The sequence below is a fragment of the Pristiophorus japonicus genome, unplaced genomic scaffold (assembly GCF_044704955.1).
Source record: "Pristiophorus japonicus isolate sPriJap1 unplaced genomic scaffold, sPriJap1.hap1 HAP1_SCAFFOLD_280, whole genome shotgun sequence".
Classification (NCBI taxonomy): Eukaryota; Metazoa; Chordata; class Chondrichthyes; family Pristiophoridae; genus Pristiophorus; species Pristiophorus japonicus.
Window position 1 is genome coordinate 720,169 of NW_027252560.1, and position 17,494 is coordinate 737,662.

General features: G+C 51.1%; 1 protein-coding gene across 1 annotated transcript in view; it reads left to right on the forward strand.

Annotated features, from left to right (window-relative positions):
• LOC139247673 (sperm flagellar protein 2-like) overlaps nt 1-17,494 on the forward strand; it is a gene marked incomplete at its 3' end in the record, with an annotated part of 216,366 nt that overhangs the window by 54,248 nt on the left and 144,624 nt on the right. Inside the window, 2 exon segments of the mRNA XM_070871758.1 lie at nt 12,971-13,128; nt 15,812-15,931. Coding sequence (XP_070727859.1) covers nt 12,971-13,128; nt 15,812-15,931 — 278 coding nt within the window.

The window sequence follows — 17,494 nt, forward strand, 5'->3', positions numbered from 1 at the left end:
ATAGAAAATAGGTGCAGGAGTAGGCCATTCGATCCTTCGAGCCTGCACCGCCATTCAATAAGTTCATGGCTGAACATGCAGCTTCAGTACTTCATTGGTGCGATGACACAGCCCTGCTTGACCCGGTCTGCACGTGTATTGGGCCTGTGGTGGATCCGTTGGTCAGGATCACGGCCGGCGTGTCAGCGTGAAGCAGGCGGAGGATGGTGGCGAATTTATGAGGACAGCCGAATTTGAGAAGGACACTCTCTAATCCCTCGCGGCTTACACAGTAAGACAAAGGTCCTCTACCAACCAGCCCCCGCCACACAGTACTGCTCCCCAATTATCAAGATCCACGATGAGAACTTGAACAATGTGGACCACTTCCAATACCTTGGGAGCCTACTATCAGCAAGGACAGACATCGATGACAAAGTCCAACACCGCCTTCAGTGTACCAGTGTAGCCTTTGGCCGCCTGAGGAAACCAGGATCTCAAAACCGGTACCAAGCTCATGGTCTACAGAGCAGCAGTGATACCCGCCTTCCTGTATGCTTTAGAGACATGGACTATGTACAGCAGGCACCTCAAAGCACTGGAGAAGTACCACCAACACTGCTTCCGCGAAATCCTGCAAATTCCAACATCGGCGTTCTCTATCAGGCCAACATCCCCAGCATCGACCCCACTCGACCAGCTCCAGTGGACGGTCCACATTGTCCACATGCCCGATACTAGACTCCCAAAGCAAGCGCTCTACTCCGAGCTATGTCATGGCAGGCGAGTCCCAGCAGGGCAGAGAAAACGCTTTAAGGACACCCTCAAAGCCCCCTTGAAAAAATGCAACAACCCCACCAACTCTTGGGAATCCCTGGCTCAAAACCGCTCAAAGTGGACGAGGAGCATCCGAGGAGGCACCGAACACCGTGAGTCTCTTCGTCGGGGACACTCAGAAGCCAAGTACAAACAGCGGAAGGAGCGTTTGCGAAATCAAGCACCCATCCACCCGTCCCTCCAACCACTGTCTGCCCCACCTGTGACCGACTGTAGATCCCGTATTGGTCTCATCAGTCACTTTTAGTGTGGAAGCAAGTCATCCTCGTCTCCGAGGGACTGCTTAAGAAGAAGAGAGGATTGGTTAATGGACAGAAAACAGAGAGTAGGTACAAACGGGTCTTTTTCAGGTTGGCAGGCTGTAAGCATATGGGGTGCCGCAGGGATGAGTGCTAGGGCATCAACTATTTACAGTCGATATTAATGACCTCGATGAAGGGACTGAGTGTAATGTATCCAAGTTTGCTGATGATACAAAGCTAGGTGGGACAGTATGGAGGAGAACTCAGTGTCTGTAAAGGGATATAGATAGACTGAGTGAGTGGGCAGTGAAGTGGCAGATGGAGTATAATGTGGGAAATGTGAGATTGTTCACTTAATAGAAAAACAGAATATTTTTTAAATAGTGGGAAACGTTTAAATGTTGGTGTTCAGAGAGATTTGTGTGCCCTCGTGCAAGAAACACAGAAAGCGAGCATGCAGGTACAGCAAGCAATAAGGAAGGCTAATGGCATGTTGGCCTTTATTGCTGGGGGTGGAGTATAAGAGTAAGGAAGCCTTGCTCCAATTGTACAGGGCCTGGGTGAGACCACACCTGGAGTACTGTGCACAGTTCCAGTCTCCGTATCTAAGGAAGGATATACTTGCCTTGGAGGCGTACAATGGAGGTTCACTAGATCGATTCCTGGGATGAGAGGGCTGTCTTATGATGAGAGATTGTGTAGAATGGACCGACACTGAGTTTATTAGAATGAGAGGTGACCTCATTGAAACATACAAGATTCTGAGGGGGATTGACAGGGTAGATACAGGGAGGATGTTTCCCCCAGGCTGGAGGGTCTAGAACCAGGGGGCACAGACTCAGGATAAGGAGAAGGCCATTTAGAACAGAGATGAGGAGGAATTTCTTCACTCAGAGGGTCATGAATCTTTGAAATTCTCTGTCCCGGAGGGCTGTAGAGACTGAGGGGAAGGAATTACCCCTTTCTCATCATCATAGGCAGTTCCTCGAAATCGAGGAAGACTTGCTTCCACTCCAAAAGTGAGTTCTCAGGTGGCTGAACAGTCCAATACAGGAATTACAGTCTCTGTCACAGGTGGGACAGACAGTGGTTGAAGGAAAGGGAGGGTGGGGAGTCCGGTTTGCCGCACGCTCCTTTCGCTCCCTACGCTTGTTTTCTGCATGCTCTGGCTGCCTGAAATCGGCGGCCACAGTTCAGTGCGCAATGCCCGCCGAATCTCCAGAGGGGCCGCCATTTTGAAAATTGCCCTTCCTCTATATTAACGACTTGGAGGAAGGGACTGAGTGTAATGTAGCCAAGTTTGCTGATGATACAAAGATGGGAGGAAAAGCAATGTGAAAAAGGATAAAGACAGGCTAAGTGAGTGGGCAAAAATTTGGCAGATGGAGTATAATGTTGGAAAGTGTGAGGTCATGCACTTTGGCAGAAAAAAATCAAAGAGCAAGTTATTATTTAAATGGAGAAAGATTGCAAAGTGCTGCAGTACAGCGGGACCTGGGGGTACTGGTGCATGAAACACAAAAGGCTAGTGTTATGTCTCGAATAAAGAATTTGACCAGATACTGTGAGCTCAACTTTAAGTAAATTTTAGTAAGTAAATTAATTTAAGGGTTAAGTCATGGCAGGAGAGCTCGGACCCGTGTCATGCTCCTCCTGTGCTATGTGGGAGATCAGGGACATTTCCAGTGTCCCTGACTACGATGTGTGCGGGAAGTGTGTCCAGCTGCAGCTCCTGACAGACCGCATGATGGCACTGGAGCTGCGGATGGACTCACTCTGGAGCATGCGCGATGCTGAGAATGTTGTGGATAGCACATTTAGTGAGTTGGTCACACCGCAAGTACAGGCTAGTACAGATCGTGAATGGGTGACCAAGAGCAGGAAGGTAGTGCAGGAGTCCCCTGCAGTCATCTCCCTCCAAAACAAATATACCATTTTGGATACTGTTGGGGGAGATGACTTACCAGGGGAAGGCACCAGCAGCCAGGTTCATGGCACCATGGGTGGCTCTACTGCACAGAAGGGCGGGAAAAAGAGTGGGAGAGCTACAGTGATAGGGGACTCTATTGTAAGGGGAATAGATAGGAGTTTCTGCGGCCACAACCGAGACTCCAGGATGGTATGTTGTCTCCCTGGTGCAAGGGTCAAGGATGTCTCGGAGCAGCTGCAGAGCATTCTGGAGAGGGAGGGTGAACAGCCAGTTGTCGTGGTTTATGTAGGTACCAACGATATAGATAAGAAGCAGGAAGAGGTCCTACAAGCTGAATTTGGAGAGCTAGGAGTTAAATTTAAAAAGTAGGACCTCAAAGATAGTAATCTCTGGATTGCTATTAGTGCCACGTGCTAATCAGAGTAGAGGGATCAGGATAGTTAGAATAAATACGTGGCTTGAGCAGTGGTGCAAGAGGGAGGGGTTCAAATTCCTGGGACATTGGAACCAGTTCTGGGGGAAGTGGGACTGTACAAAAGGGAGGTTTGCACTTGGGCAGGACTGGAACTGATGTCCTGGGGGTAACATTTGCTAATGCAGTTCGGGAGTGTTTAAACTAATATGGCAGGGGGATGGGAACCTATGCAGCGAGACAGGGCGAAGTAATATGGAGTCAGAAAAGCTGATAGAAAGGTAAAAAGCAATAGTGGAAGGCCGAGTAAACAGAGGCAAGAAACAAAAAAGACCACACTACATCATAATTCTAAAAGGACAAAGGGTGTTCAAAAAAACAAGCCTGAAGGCTTTGTGTCTTAATGCAAGGAGTATCCGCAATAAGGTGGATGAATTAACTGTGCAAATAGATGTTAACAGATATGATGTGATTGGGATTACAGAGACGTGGCTCCAGGATGATCAGGGCTGGGAACTCAACATTCAGGAAGGATAGAATAAAAGGAAAAGGAGGTGGGGTAGCATTTCTGGTTAAAGAGGAGAATAATGCAATAGTTAGGAAGGACATTAGCTTCGATGATGTGGAATCTATATGGGTAGAGCTGCAGAACACCAAAGGGCAAAAAACGTTAGTGGGAGTTGTGTACAGACCTCCAAACAGTAGTAGTGATGTTGGGGAGGGCATCAAACAGGAAATTAGGGGTGCATGCAATAAAGGTGCAGCAGTTATCATGGGTGACTTTAATATGCATATAGATTGGGCTAACCAAACTGGAAGCAATACGGTGGAGGAGGATTTCCGAGAGTGCATAAGGGTTAGTTTTCTAGACCAATATGTCGAGGAACCAACTCGGGAGGCCATCTTAGACTGGGTGTTGTGTAATGAGAGAGGATTAATTAGCAATCTCGTTGTGCGAGGCCCCTTGGGGAAGAGTGACCATAATATGGTGGAATTCTACATTAGGATGGAGAATGAAACAGTTAATTCAGAGACCATGGTCCAGAACTTAAAGAAGGGTAACTTTGAAGGTATGAGGCGTGAATTGGCTAGGATAGATTGGTGAATGATACTTAAGGGGTTGACAGTGGATGGGCAATGGCAGACATTTAGAGACCGCACGGATGAACTACAACAATTGTACATCCCTGTCTGGCGTAAAAATAAAAAAGGGAAGGTAGCTCAACCATGGCTATCAAGGGAAATCAGGAATAGTATTAAAGCCAAGGAAGTGGCATACAAATTGGCCAGAAATAGCAGCGAACCCGGGGACTGGGAAAAATGTAGAACTCAGCAGAGGAAGACAAAGGGTTTGATTAGGGCAGGGAAAATAGAGTACGAGAGGAAGCTTGCAGGGAACATTAAGACGGACTGCAAAAGCTTCTATAGATATGTAAAGAGAAAAAGGTTAGTAAAGACAAACGTAGGTCCCCTGCAGTCAGAATCAGGGGAAGTCATAACTGGGAACAAAGAAATGGCAGACCAATTGAACAAGTACTTTGGTTCAGTATTCACTAAGGAGGACATAAACAACCTTCCAGACATAAAATGGGTCAGAGGGTCTAGTAAGAAGGAGGAACTGAGGGAAATCCTTATTAGTTGGGAAATTGTGTTGGGGAAATTGATGGGATTGAAGGCCGATAAATCCCCAGGACCTGATGGACTGCATCCCAGAGTACTTAAGGAGGTGGCCTTGGAAATAGCGGATGCATTGACAGTCATTTTCCAACATTCCATTGACTCTGGATCAGTTCCTATGGAGTGGAGGGTAGCCAATGTAACCCCACTTTTTAAAAAAGGAGGGAGAGAGAAAACAGGGAATTACAGACCGGTCAGCCTGACATCGGTAGTGGGTAAAATGATGGAATCAATTATTAAGGATGTCATAGCAGTACATTTGGAAAGAGATGACATGATAGATCCAAGTCAGCATGGATTTGTGAAAGGGAAATCATGCTTGACAAATCTTCTGGAATTTTTTGAGGATGTTTCCAGTAGAGTGGACAAGGGAGAACCAGTTGATATGGTATATTTGGACTTTCAGAAGGCTTTCGATAAGGTCCCACACAAGAGATTAATGTGCAAAGTTAAAGCACATGGGATTGGGGGTAGTGTGCTGACGTGGATTGAGAACTGGTTGTCAGACAGGAAGCAAAGAGTAGGAGTAAATGGGTACTTTTCAGAATGGCAGGCAGTGACTAGTGGGGTGCCGCAAGGTTCTGTGCTGGGGCCCCAGCTGTTTACACTGTATATTAATGATTTAGACGAGGGGATTAAATGTAGTATCTCCAAATTTGCGGATGACACTAAGTTAAGTGGCAGTGTGAGCTTCGAGGAGGATGCTTTGCGGCTGCAGAATGACTTGGATAGGTTAGGTGAGTGGGCAAATGCGTGGCAGATGAAGTATAATGTGGACAAATGTGAGGCTATCCACTTTGGTGGTAAAAACAGAGAGACAGACTATTATCTGAATGGTGACAGATTAGGAAAAGGGAAGTTGCAACGAGACCTGGGTGTCATGGTACATCAGTCATTGAAGGTTGGCATGCAGGTACAGCAGGCGGTTAAGAAAGCAAATGGCATGTTGGCCTTCATAGCGAGGGGATTTGAGTACAGGGGCAGGGAGGTGTTGCTACAGTTGTACAGGGGCTTGGTGAGGCCACACCTGGAGTATTGTGTACAGCTTTGGTCTCCTAACTTGAGGAAGGACATTCTTGCTCTTGAGGGAGTGCAGCGAAGGTTCACCAGACTGATTCCCGGGATGATGGGACTGACATATCAAGAAAGACTGGATCAACTGGGCTTGTATTCACTGGAGTTCAGAAGAATGAGAGGGGATCTCATAGAAACGTTTGAAATTCTGACGGGTTTAGATTAGATGCAGGAAGAATGTTCCCAATGTTGGGGAAGTCCAGAACCAGGAGTCACAGTCTAAAGATAAGGGGTAAGCCATTTAGGACCGAAATGAGGAGAAACTTCTTCACCCAGAGAGTGGTGAACCTGTGGAATTCTCTACCACAGAAAGTTGTTGAGGCCAATTCACTAAATATATTCAAAAAGGAGTTAGATGTAGTCCTTACTACTAGCGGGATCAAGGGGTATGGCGAGAAAGCAGGAATGGGGTACTGAACTCAGCCATGAACTCATTGAATGGTGGTGCAGACTCGAAGGGCTGAATGGCCTACTCCTGCACCTATTTTCTATGTCTGTTTCTATGTTTCAAAGTAATGTGTGTCCGTAGTCCTTTATTACAGGTCTCCAGAGTGCGCCTCCGGCCTGTGAGACCTCCTTATGTACAGGTGCTCCCAACGGATTGTGGGATCCCTTGGGACTCCAGGGGATGAGCTCTCTGGTGGTTAGACAAGGTATTTACAGGTTTACATATATAACAGTCAGTGTGCAGGTACAGCAAGTGATCAGGAAGACCAATGGAATCTTGCCCTTTATTGCAAAGGGGCTGGAGTATAAAAGCAGGGAAGTCTTGCTACAGTTATACAGGGTATTAGTAAGGCCACACCTGGAATACTGTGTACAGTTTTGGTTTCCATATTTACAAAAGGATATACTTGCTTTAGAGGCAGTTCAGAGAAGGTTTACTAGGGTGATTCCGTAGATGAGGGGAGTTGACATGAGGAAAGGTTGAGGAGGTTGGGCCTCTACTCATTGGAATTCAGAAGAATGAGAGGTGATCTTATCGAAACGTATAAGATTATGAGTGGGCTTGACAAGGTGGATGCAGAGAGGATGTTTCCACTGATAGGGGATGTTATGTATTTAACCCCTTGTAATCTTGTAATCTGCATCACACCTGTCTACCAGAGGGCCGACCTTGGGAACACGGTATATAAGCAGGCCACCCACGAGGTACCTGTACTCTGGAACTACAATAAAGGAGCTAAGGTCGCACTTGCTCATTACACACAGTACTCGGTCTGACCACTTATTATGAGTATAACAATTGGCGACGAGGTAACAAACCGCGTGAAAATGCAAAGAACAGTCAGCATCCTGGAGAAGTTCTCAGAGGGCGATGATTGGGAGGCCTTCGTGGAGAGACTCGACCAATACTTCGTGGCCAACGAGCTGGAAGGGGACGAAAACACGACCAAACGAAGGTCTAGTCGTGGGGCTGTCTGTGGGGCAACAACCTACGGCACCATGAAGAATCTCCTGGCCCCGGCTAAACCACCAGAGAAATTCTACGAAGAACTGTGTACGCTGGTCTGGGAGCATCTAATTTCTAAGGAAAGTGTTTTGATGGCGAGATATCAGTTCTCCGCGTGTCAACGATTGGAGGGCCAGGAAGTGGCGAGCTACATCGTCGAACTAAGGCGCCTTGCAGGAAATTGTGAGTTTGAGGGATTCTTAGAACAAATGCTCAGAGACTTTTCTGTACTGGGCATCGGACATGAGAAAATTCTTCGCAAACTGTTGATGGTAGAAACTCCGAATCTGAATAAAGCCATAACGATAGCCCAGACATTTATGTCCACCAGCGACAACAGCAAGCAGATTTCGCAGAATAAAGAAGTTTTGGCCAGTACTGTACATAAAGTAACGTCGGTTTTGAGCAGAAATGTACAGGGCAGAATGTACACGCCGGCTGCTGTGGCCCGACCTCAATTGACCCAGAGTCCGCCATCATCTGTTAATGCGAAGCAGTTAACACCCTGTTGGCGCTGCGGGGGTGATCATCGACCCCATCAGTGCCGCTTTAAGCACTATGCGTGCAATGGATGCAGAACAATGGGACACCTCCAACGAATGTGCAGGCGAGCTGCAAACCCTGCAAACCCTCATGCTGCAGAGGTAGATCGGTCCACAGTGGACCAGACGGAATTGGAAACTCGTACAGAAGAGGCAGAAGTGTATGGGGTACACATGTTCATGACAAAATGCCCACCAATAATGTTGAAAGTTGAACTGAATGGTATTCCAGTGTCTATGGAGCTGGACACGGGGGCAAGTCAGTCCATAATGAGTAAAACGGCCTTCGACAGGCTGTGGGGTAAGAAGGCACACAGGCCCAAGCTCAGCCCCATTCACACGAAGCTAAGGACTTATACAAAGGAACTGATCCCTGTAATTGGCAGTGCAGAAGTCAAAGTCTCCTATGACGGAGTAGTACACGAGCTCCCGCTGTGGATTGTGCCAGGGGATGGCCCCACATTGTTAGGCAGAAGCTGGCTGGGGAAAATCCGCTGGAACTGGGACGACATCCGAGCGCTTTCATCAGTTGATGACACCGCATATACCCAGGTTCTGAGCAAGTTCCCGTCATTGTTCGAGCCAGGCATTGGAAGTTTCTTGGGGGCGAAGGTGCAGATCCATCCGCCACAAGGCTCGGGTGGTAATGTACATGATGCGTGAAAAAGTGGAAACCGAGCTGGACAGGCTGCAACGTGAAGGCATCATCGCGCCGATGGAATTCAATGACTGGGCCAGTCCGATTGTTCCGGTACTCAAGGAGAATGGTACGGTTAGAATTTGCGGGGACTATAAAGTAACGATTAACCGCTTTTCGCTGCAGGACCAGTACCCACTACCCAAGGCAGACGACCTATTTGCGACCCTGGCTGGACCTGACCTCAGCCTACAAGACGCAGGAGTTGGAGGAGTCTTCGAAAGACCTCACCTGTATCTACACTCTCAAAGGTCTGTTTATTTATAACCGGTGCCTGTTCGGAATTCGGTCAGCTGCAGCGATCTTCCAGCGGAACATGGAAAGCCTGCTAAAGTCGGTTTCTTGTACAGTGGTCTTCCAGGACGACATATTGGTTACGGGTCGGGACACCATAAGAGCACCTGAAGAACCTGGAGGAGGTTCTTAGTTGGTTGGATCGCTTGGGGCTCAGGTTGAAACGCTTGAAGTGTGTTTTCCTGGCACAAGACATTGAATTCTTAGGAAGGAGGATCGCAGCAGATGGCATCAGACCCATTGACGTCAAGACGGAGGCCATCAAGAACACGCCGCGACCACGGAACGTGATGGAACTGCGGGCGTTCCTGGGACTCCTGAACTACTTTGGTAATTTCCTACCCTGGTTAAGCACCATGCTAGAACCCCTGCATGCGCTACTGCGCAAGGGAGACGACTGGGTATGGGGGAATTCACAAGAAAGCCAGAAATTTACTGTGTTCTAACAACTGTTCTGTATAACCCATGTAAACTGTTAGCTTGCGATGCGTCGTCATACGGGGTCGGGTGTGCGTTACAACAGGCTAAAGAATTGGGAATATTGCAACCAGTTGCGTATGCATCCAGGAGTTTGTCCAAGGCCGAAAGGGCCTGCAGCATGGTTGAAAAAGAGGCTCTAGTGTACGTTTACGGGGTTAAAAAAAATGCACCAGTACTTGTTTGGCCTCAAGTTTGAGCTTGAAACTGACCACAAGCCGCTCATATCGTTATTCTCGGAGAGCATTGGGATCTATACCAATGCCTCTGCCCGCAACCAAAGATGGGCGCTCATGCTGTCGGCATACAACTATGTATTTCGCCACAGACCGGGCACAGAGAACTGTGCAGATGCTCTCATTTAGCTACTGGGGTGGAAATGGCACAGCCAGCTGACTTGCTTATGGTCATGGAGACATTTGAGAATGAGAAATCCCCCGTTACGGCCCAGATCAGGACCTGGACCAGCCAGGATCCTTTACTGTCCCTTGTAAAAAAAAAAAAACTGTGTCCTCCATGGAAGCTGGTCCAGTGTCCCAGTGGAGATGCAGGAAGCAATTAAAGCCATTCCACAGACGCAAAGATGAGCTGTCCCTGCAGCGAGACTGTCTCTTGTGGGGCAATCATGTGGTCTTGCCCAAGAAAGGCAGAGGCACATTTATTTGCGAACTGCACAGCACTCACCCGGGCATTCTAATGATGAAAGCCATAGCCAGATCCCATGTGTTGTGGCCGGGCATCAACTCAGACTTAGTCATGTGTACGCCTGTGCAACACTTGCTCTCAGCTGAGCAATGCACCCAGAGAGACACCGCTAAGTTTATGGTCCTGGCCATCCAAACCACGGTTGAGACTATGCAGGCCCATTCCTAGGCAAAATGTTTTTGGTTGTCGTGGATGCTTAATCAAAGTAGATTGAATGTGCAATAATGTCTGTAAGTACGTCCACGGCCACCATCGAAAGCCTAAGAGCTATGTTTGCCACGCACGGCCTGTCTGATGTCGTAGTCAGCGACAATGGGCCGTGCTTCACCAGTGCCGAATTTAAGGAATTCATGACCCACAACGGGATCAAACATGGCACATCTGCGCTGTTCAAGCCCGCATCCAACGGCCAGGCGGAACGGGCAGTTCAAACCATCAAGCAAAGCTTGAAACGCGTGTCGGAAGGCTCCCTGCAGTCCCGGCTGTCCCGAGTGCTGCTCAGCTACCGCATCAGACCCCACTCACTCACCGGGGGTCCCCCAGCCGAGCTGCTCATGAAAAGGGCGCTTAAAACAAGGCTCTCTCTGGTCCACCCTGATCTCCATGATCACGTGGCGGACAGGCGGCAACAACAGAGTGTGTACCATGACTGTGCAAATTTGTCACGCAATATTGAGATCAATGATCCTGTGTTTGTACTCAATTATGGACATGGTCCCAAATGGCTCGCTGGCACGGCCACAGCCAAAGAGGGGAGTAGGGTGTTTCAGGTCAAATTGACCAATGGACAAACGCACAGAAAACACTTGGACCAAATTAAACTGTGATTAACCAACAGCTACGTACAACCTGAAGAGGACACCACCAACTTTGACCTTCCAACACACACACACACAAATGGCAACTGACATCACAGTTGACCACGAAACAGAACTCATCACCCCCAGCAGCCCAGCAAGGCCGGCTGCCCAACAGCCCAGTGAAGAACTGACCAACCCACCCACACCAACATTTGTACCGAGACGATCGACAAGGGAGCGCAAAGCCCCAGATCGTCTCACCTTGTAAATAAGTGTACTGTTGACTTCACGGGGAAGTGATGGTATGTATTTAACCCCTTGTAACCGGGAGTGGTGTAGGGGACCGCTTTACCCGTTTTCCCACTGCGGCATGCACGGGCCGACCCCTTTCTGACTGGCGGGGACCCCCTAGCAAAATTGCCCCTTGGGAAATTTCCCCGCGGAAGTGGCCCCGACATTGGTCGGTGCCCCCAACAGCTTTTGCCGCGGGTACTCTCTCTTGGCTGACGGTGCGGGCACCTTAAAGAGGAGGTGACGCTGCCAGCGACTCTGTTATTTATTTTTTTGTCGGCCGACTGCCGAGTCGGGACGACAATTGTGGCTGTGGATTGGGTCGAGCCGCCAACAGGCAGCCTGCCACCCCCTGCTGGGTGCCAGGCCGATGGCCTGGCTGAAACCCTCCCTGGTCGCCCAGTGTTGTAACTGAAGTGGCTGCAGAGTTCGCAGCGACCCTCCCCTTTAACTGAAGGGGAGGGACATTGTGACGCACCAGTGCGGCGCCATTGACTGGTCAGAATGGCGGACCCACAGCCCCCATAACTTCCCCCCCCGAGCCCCAAAAAAACTTCAAATTGGTGAATTTCCCCAGTTTCTCCGCCCCATGGACTGGGACGGAGAAAATCTTTCAAAAACGGTAGGTGTGCCCCGTTTGGGGCGGGGATCAATTTTGTCCCCTCAGACTGAGTATTTTCAGGGCTGAGATCAATGGATTTTAGGAGTCATGGGGAATCAAGGGATACTGAGATCAGGCGGGAAAGTGGTGTTGAGATAGAGAAGATCAGCCATGATCTGATTGAATGGTGGAGCAGAGGTATGAGTGAGCCCATTGTGACCCCCTGATCCTGGTGAATGCACCCACCGTGACCCCCCCGACCCTGGTGAATGGACCCACCCCGACCCTGGTGAATGGACCCATCGTGACCCCCGACCCTGGTGAATGGACCCACCGTGACCCCCGACCCTGGTGAATGGACCCGTCGTGACCCCTGACCCTGGTGAATGGACCCACCGTGACCCCTGACCCTGGTGAATTGACCCGTCGTGACCCCTGACCCTGGTGAATGGACCCACCCTGACCCTGGTGAATGGACCCACCCTGACCCTGGTGAATGGACCCACCGTGACCCCCGACCCTGGTGAATGGACCCACCGTGACCCCCGACCCTGGTGAATGGACCCACCGTGACCCCTGACCCTGGTGAATGGACCCGTCGTGACCCCTGACCCTGGTGAATGGACCCGTCGTGACCCCTGACCCTGGTGAATGGACCCACCCTGACCCTGGTGAATGGACCCACCCTGACCCCGACCCTGGTGAATGGACCCACCGTGACCCCTGACCCTGGTGAATGGACCCGCCGTGACCCCTGACCCTGGTGAATGGACCCACCCTGACCCTGGGGAATGCACCCACTGTGACCCCCGACCTTGGTGAGACAACCCATGGCCCCGGTGACCCACGATGTCGCCCGGCGATCTAGCAGGCAGCTGATTAACCGTAAGGCCAACCCGAGAGGGAGGGGAGCCGGGGCTTGAGATGCTGCATTTGACTGAGTCTGTGTCGTTTGATAGGCTCACTGGTTTCCTTGATAACTGGCCCAAGCTGGAGAAGTGGTTCCAGGCTCGGCAGAACATTCTGGTGAAGGTGAATGGGGAGCTGCAGCAGGACGAGCTGTTGGAGAAACTGGAGCTCATCCTGGTCGATGCCTTGTTCAAGAAGCAGATCAAAGGTAACTGGGGCGGGTGTGTGTGTGTTTGTGTTCGTTCCTCACCGAGACTGGGCGAGGGTCCCCGGGCCCACAGCGGGGGGCAGCAGGGCGAGGGTCCCCGGGCCCACAGCGGGGGGCAGCAGGGCGAGGGTCCCCGGGCCCACAGCGGGGGGCAGCAGGGCGAGGGTCCCCGGGCCCACAGCGGGGGGCAGCAGGGCGAGGGTCCCCGGGCCCACAGCGGGGGGCAGCAGGGCGAGGGTCCCCGGGCCCACAGCGGGGGGCAGCAGGGCGAGGGTCCCCGGGCCCACAGCGGGGGGCAGCAGGGCGAGGGTCCCCGGGCCCACAGCGGGGGGCAGCAGGGCGAGGGTCCCCGGGCCCACAGCGGGGGGCAGCAGGGCGAGGGTCCCCGGGCCCACAGCGGGGGGCAGCAGGGCGAGGGTCCCCGGGCCCACAGCGGGGGGCAGCAGGGCGAGGGTCCCCGGGCCCACAGCGGGGGGCAGCAGGGCGAGGGTCCCCGGGCCCACAGCGGGGGGCAGCAGGGCGAGGGTCCCCGGGCCCACAGCGGGGGGCAGCAGGGCGAGGGTCCCCGGGCCCACAGCGGGGGGCAGCAGGGCGAGAGAAGTCAGCAAATGGTGAGTGAGTGCCTCGACGCTTAGCTCTGAAATGCCTGTCCTTGTGGGAGCAAGGGGAGGAGCTGAAGAGAGGGGACTGTGACAGAGAGGCATCTTAATTTCAACACAATGAGGGGGGGTGAGGGTACGGGGGGGATGCGGGAGGATACGGGGGTGGTGAGGATATGGGGGCGGGGGATGAGTATACGGGGGGTTGAGGGGATGAGGATATGGGGGTGGGGGATGAGGATACAGGATGAAGAACCGTGAACACCAAACCCTCCCTTGGAGTTGCATTTTGTAGGAAGTGCTGTACCGAGGGAGTGCTACCTTTCGGATGAGACGTTAAACCGAGGCCCCGTCTGCCGTCGCTGGTGGATGTAAAAGATCCCACCGCACTATTTCGGAGAAGAGCAGGGCAATTATCCCCGGTGTCCTGGCCAATATTTATCCCTCAACCAACATCAGTCAAAACAGATTTGGTCATTGTAACATTTCTGTTTGTGGGAGCTTGCTGTGCACAAGTTGGCTGCCGCCTTTCATTACCTCAAAAGGTACAAGGTACTTCATTGGCTGTAAAGCGCTTTGGGTAGTCCTGAGGTTGTGAATGGTGCTATAGAAATGCACGTCTTTGTTTACACGTGCATGTTTAGATGAGCAGTGTGCAGGTATAAAGGCTACCGGACAGGGGGTGAGGATACAGGGGAACGAAAGGCTGAGGAAGAGCCCAGTTAGTGGCTTGGACACCCAAGCCCAGGTCAGCCGGAAACTGTCGTTTAGTTTTTGCCTCTCCCAGGAGATCACATGACTCCGGTTGGGGTGGAGTGTAGAATGTTTCAGTATAAGGGGTGTCGCAGTTGTGTGAGGCGGACTGGTTGGGCTGGGTGCTCTTTGCCTTTCTGTCATTGTTCACAGGTTTATATGTAACCTTCAGGGCTGTTGACCGAGGGCCATGCGGCTCTTTGTCGACCGGCGCGAACACAATGGGCCGAAATGGCCTCCTTTTGCGCTGTAAATTTCTATGTTTCTATGTGATTTCCTCTCATCACCCAATGTTTCCCGGCCCTGGAATGCTGCACGGGCCTTGGTCCTTCACTTGGGAGTGTTGCCCTGTCGGAGGTGCCGTCTTTTGGATTAAAAAAAAAACAAAAGACTTGCTTTTACACAGCTTTTTACAACCTTTGGACGTCCCAAAGTGCTTGACAACCAATGAAGGACTTCTGAAGAATCGTCACTGTAGATGAGACATTAAACTGAGACCTCCTCCTTGTTCAGGTAGAGAACCCCACGTCACTATTCGAAGAAGAGCAGGGTGATCTTCCAGTGTCCTGGCCAGCCCACCTCCTGCAGCCCACTCATGATCTGCTCAGTTATCTCACTGCTGTCCATGGGACCTTGCAGCAGACACCTCAAGTCGCTGGAGAAATACCACCAGCGATGTCTCCGCAAGATCCTACAAATCCCCTGGGAGGACAGACGCATCAACGTTAGTGTCCTCGACCAGGCCAACATCCCCAGCATCGAAGCACTGACCACACTCGATCAGCTCCGCTGGGCAGGGCCACATTGTCCGCATGCCAGACACGAGACTCCCAAAGCAAGCGCTCTACTCGGAACTCGTCACGGCAAACGAGCCAAAGGTGGGCAGAGGAAACGTTACAGGGACACCCTCAAAGCCTCCCTGATAAAGTACAACATCCCCACTGACACCTGGGAGTCCCTGGCCAAAGACCGCCCGAAGTGGAGAAAGTGCATCTGGGAGGGCGCTGAGCACCTCGAGTCTCGTCGCCGAGAGCATGCAGAAACCAAGCGCAGGCAGCGGAAGGAGCGAGCGACAAACCAGTCCCACCCTCCCCTTCCCTCAACCACTGTCTGTCCCACCCGTGACAGGGACTGTGGTTCTCGTATTGGACTGTTCAGTCACCTAAGAACTCATTTTTAGAGTGGAAGCAAGTCTTTCTCCATTTCGAGTGACTGCGATGATGATGATGAGTGCTGCACTCCCTAAATTTCACTTCCTGAAATGTACCTGGCCGGCAGAGCGGGGCTGTGGGGCAGTGAGTGGTAACGTTGTGTCTGTTCTGTATTCCCAGATGCTGTGCCCAAGAAGCCTGCAGAGGTGGAGAAGCTTCCCTCTCCAATACCGGTTGTGTCGCCTCCTTCTACGGAGCCCCAGACAAAGAGTCCAAGGGATGGGCGATCAGCGATAGTTGGTGAGTGAGCGTGTGGGCAACAGAGAGGGAAGCCTTGTCCCTTAACTAGGCACTGAGGTTAGAAGTAAGGACACACCACGTGAGTCAACCACTTGATCAGCATTTGCTGACGATACAAAGATGGGAGGAAAAGCAATGTGTGAGGAGGACACAAAAAATCTGCAAAAGGACATAGACAGGCGAAGTGAGTGGGCAAAAATTTGTCAGATGGAGTATAATGTGGGAAAGTGTGAGGTCATGCACTTTGGCAGAAAAAAAATCAAAGAGCAAGTTATTGTTTAAATGGAGAAAGATTACAAAGTGCTGCAGTACAGCGGGACCTGGAGGTTACTTGTGTATGAAACACAAAAGGTTAGTATGCAGGTACAGCAAGTGATCAGGAAGGCCAATGGGATCTTGGCCTTTATTGTAAAGGGGATGGAGTATAAAAGCAGGGAAGTCTTGCTACAGTTATACAGGGTATTGGTGAGGCCACACCTGGAATACTGCGTGTAGTTTTGGTTTCTAATATGCCCATACTATACAGTACAAATGCATGCGAGGCCCATACTTGAGAGGGGTTCACTCTGTGACCAGTTACCTTTATTAGCCAGCACTGAAGTGATGAAGGTGGGTGGAGCTTCCCCTTTTATACTGGAAAGTCCAGGTTAGGAGTGTCTCCCATAAGTTCACCCCCTTGTGGTCAATGTTCTCAAGGTGTACAACTTCGGTCAGCTCACACATGGGTTACAATGACAATTAAATACATGTCATCACCTCCCCCCCCAAAGTCTTATTGGGATCACAGGTTAAGTCTCTCTGGTGGTTTACGCTCCCTTGTAGAGCGCCTGAGTTGGGGCTCCGGTTGTTGGGCGCTGGCCTGAGTGTCTGCTGTTTGCGGTGCCTCAGGCCTGTCCGGACTGCCCACAGTGACTGGGCTCTCCTCCCTTTGGTTCCGGTGTTTGGTCACCTGTGGTGGAGTGAACTCTATATCGTGTTCTTCCTCTGCTTCTTCTATGGGGTTGCTGAAACTCCTTTTTGTTTGATCCACATGTTTGCGGCAGATTTGTCCATTGGTAAGTTTAACTACCAAAACCCTATTCCCCTCTTTGGCAATCACAGTGCCTGCGAGCCATTTGGGCCCTGCAGCATAGTTGAGAACAAAGACAGGGTCATTGACATCAATACATCGAACCCTCGCATTCCCATCGTGGTAGTCACATTGTGACTGGCGCCTGCTCTCAACAATTTCTTTCATGGTGGGGTGTATAAGGGATAACCTGGTTTTGAGCGCCCTTTTCATTAGCAGCTCGCGGTTGGAACCCCTGTGAGCGAGTGTGGTCGGGATCTATTGGCCAACAGGAGGCGTGATAAGCGGCTTTGTAGGGAACCCCCTTGGATTCTGAGCATCCCCTGTTTGATTATCTGCACTGCTCGTTCTGCCTGGCCGTTTGAGGCCGGTTTGAACGGTGCCGTTATGACATGGTTGATACCATTTCCTGCCATGAAGTCCTGGAATTCAGTGCTTGTGAAGCACGGGCCATTGTCGCTGACCAAGACATCTGGTAGACCATGGGCAGCGAA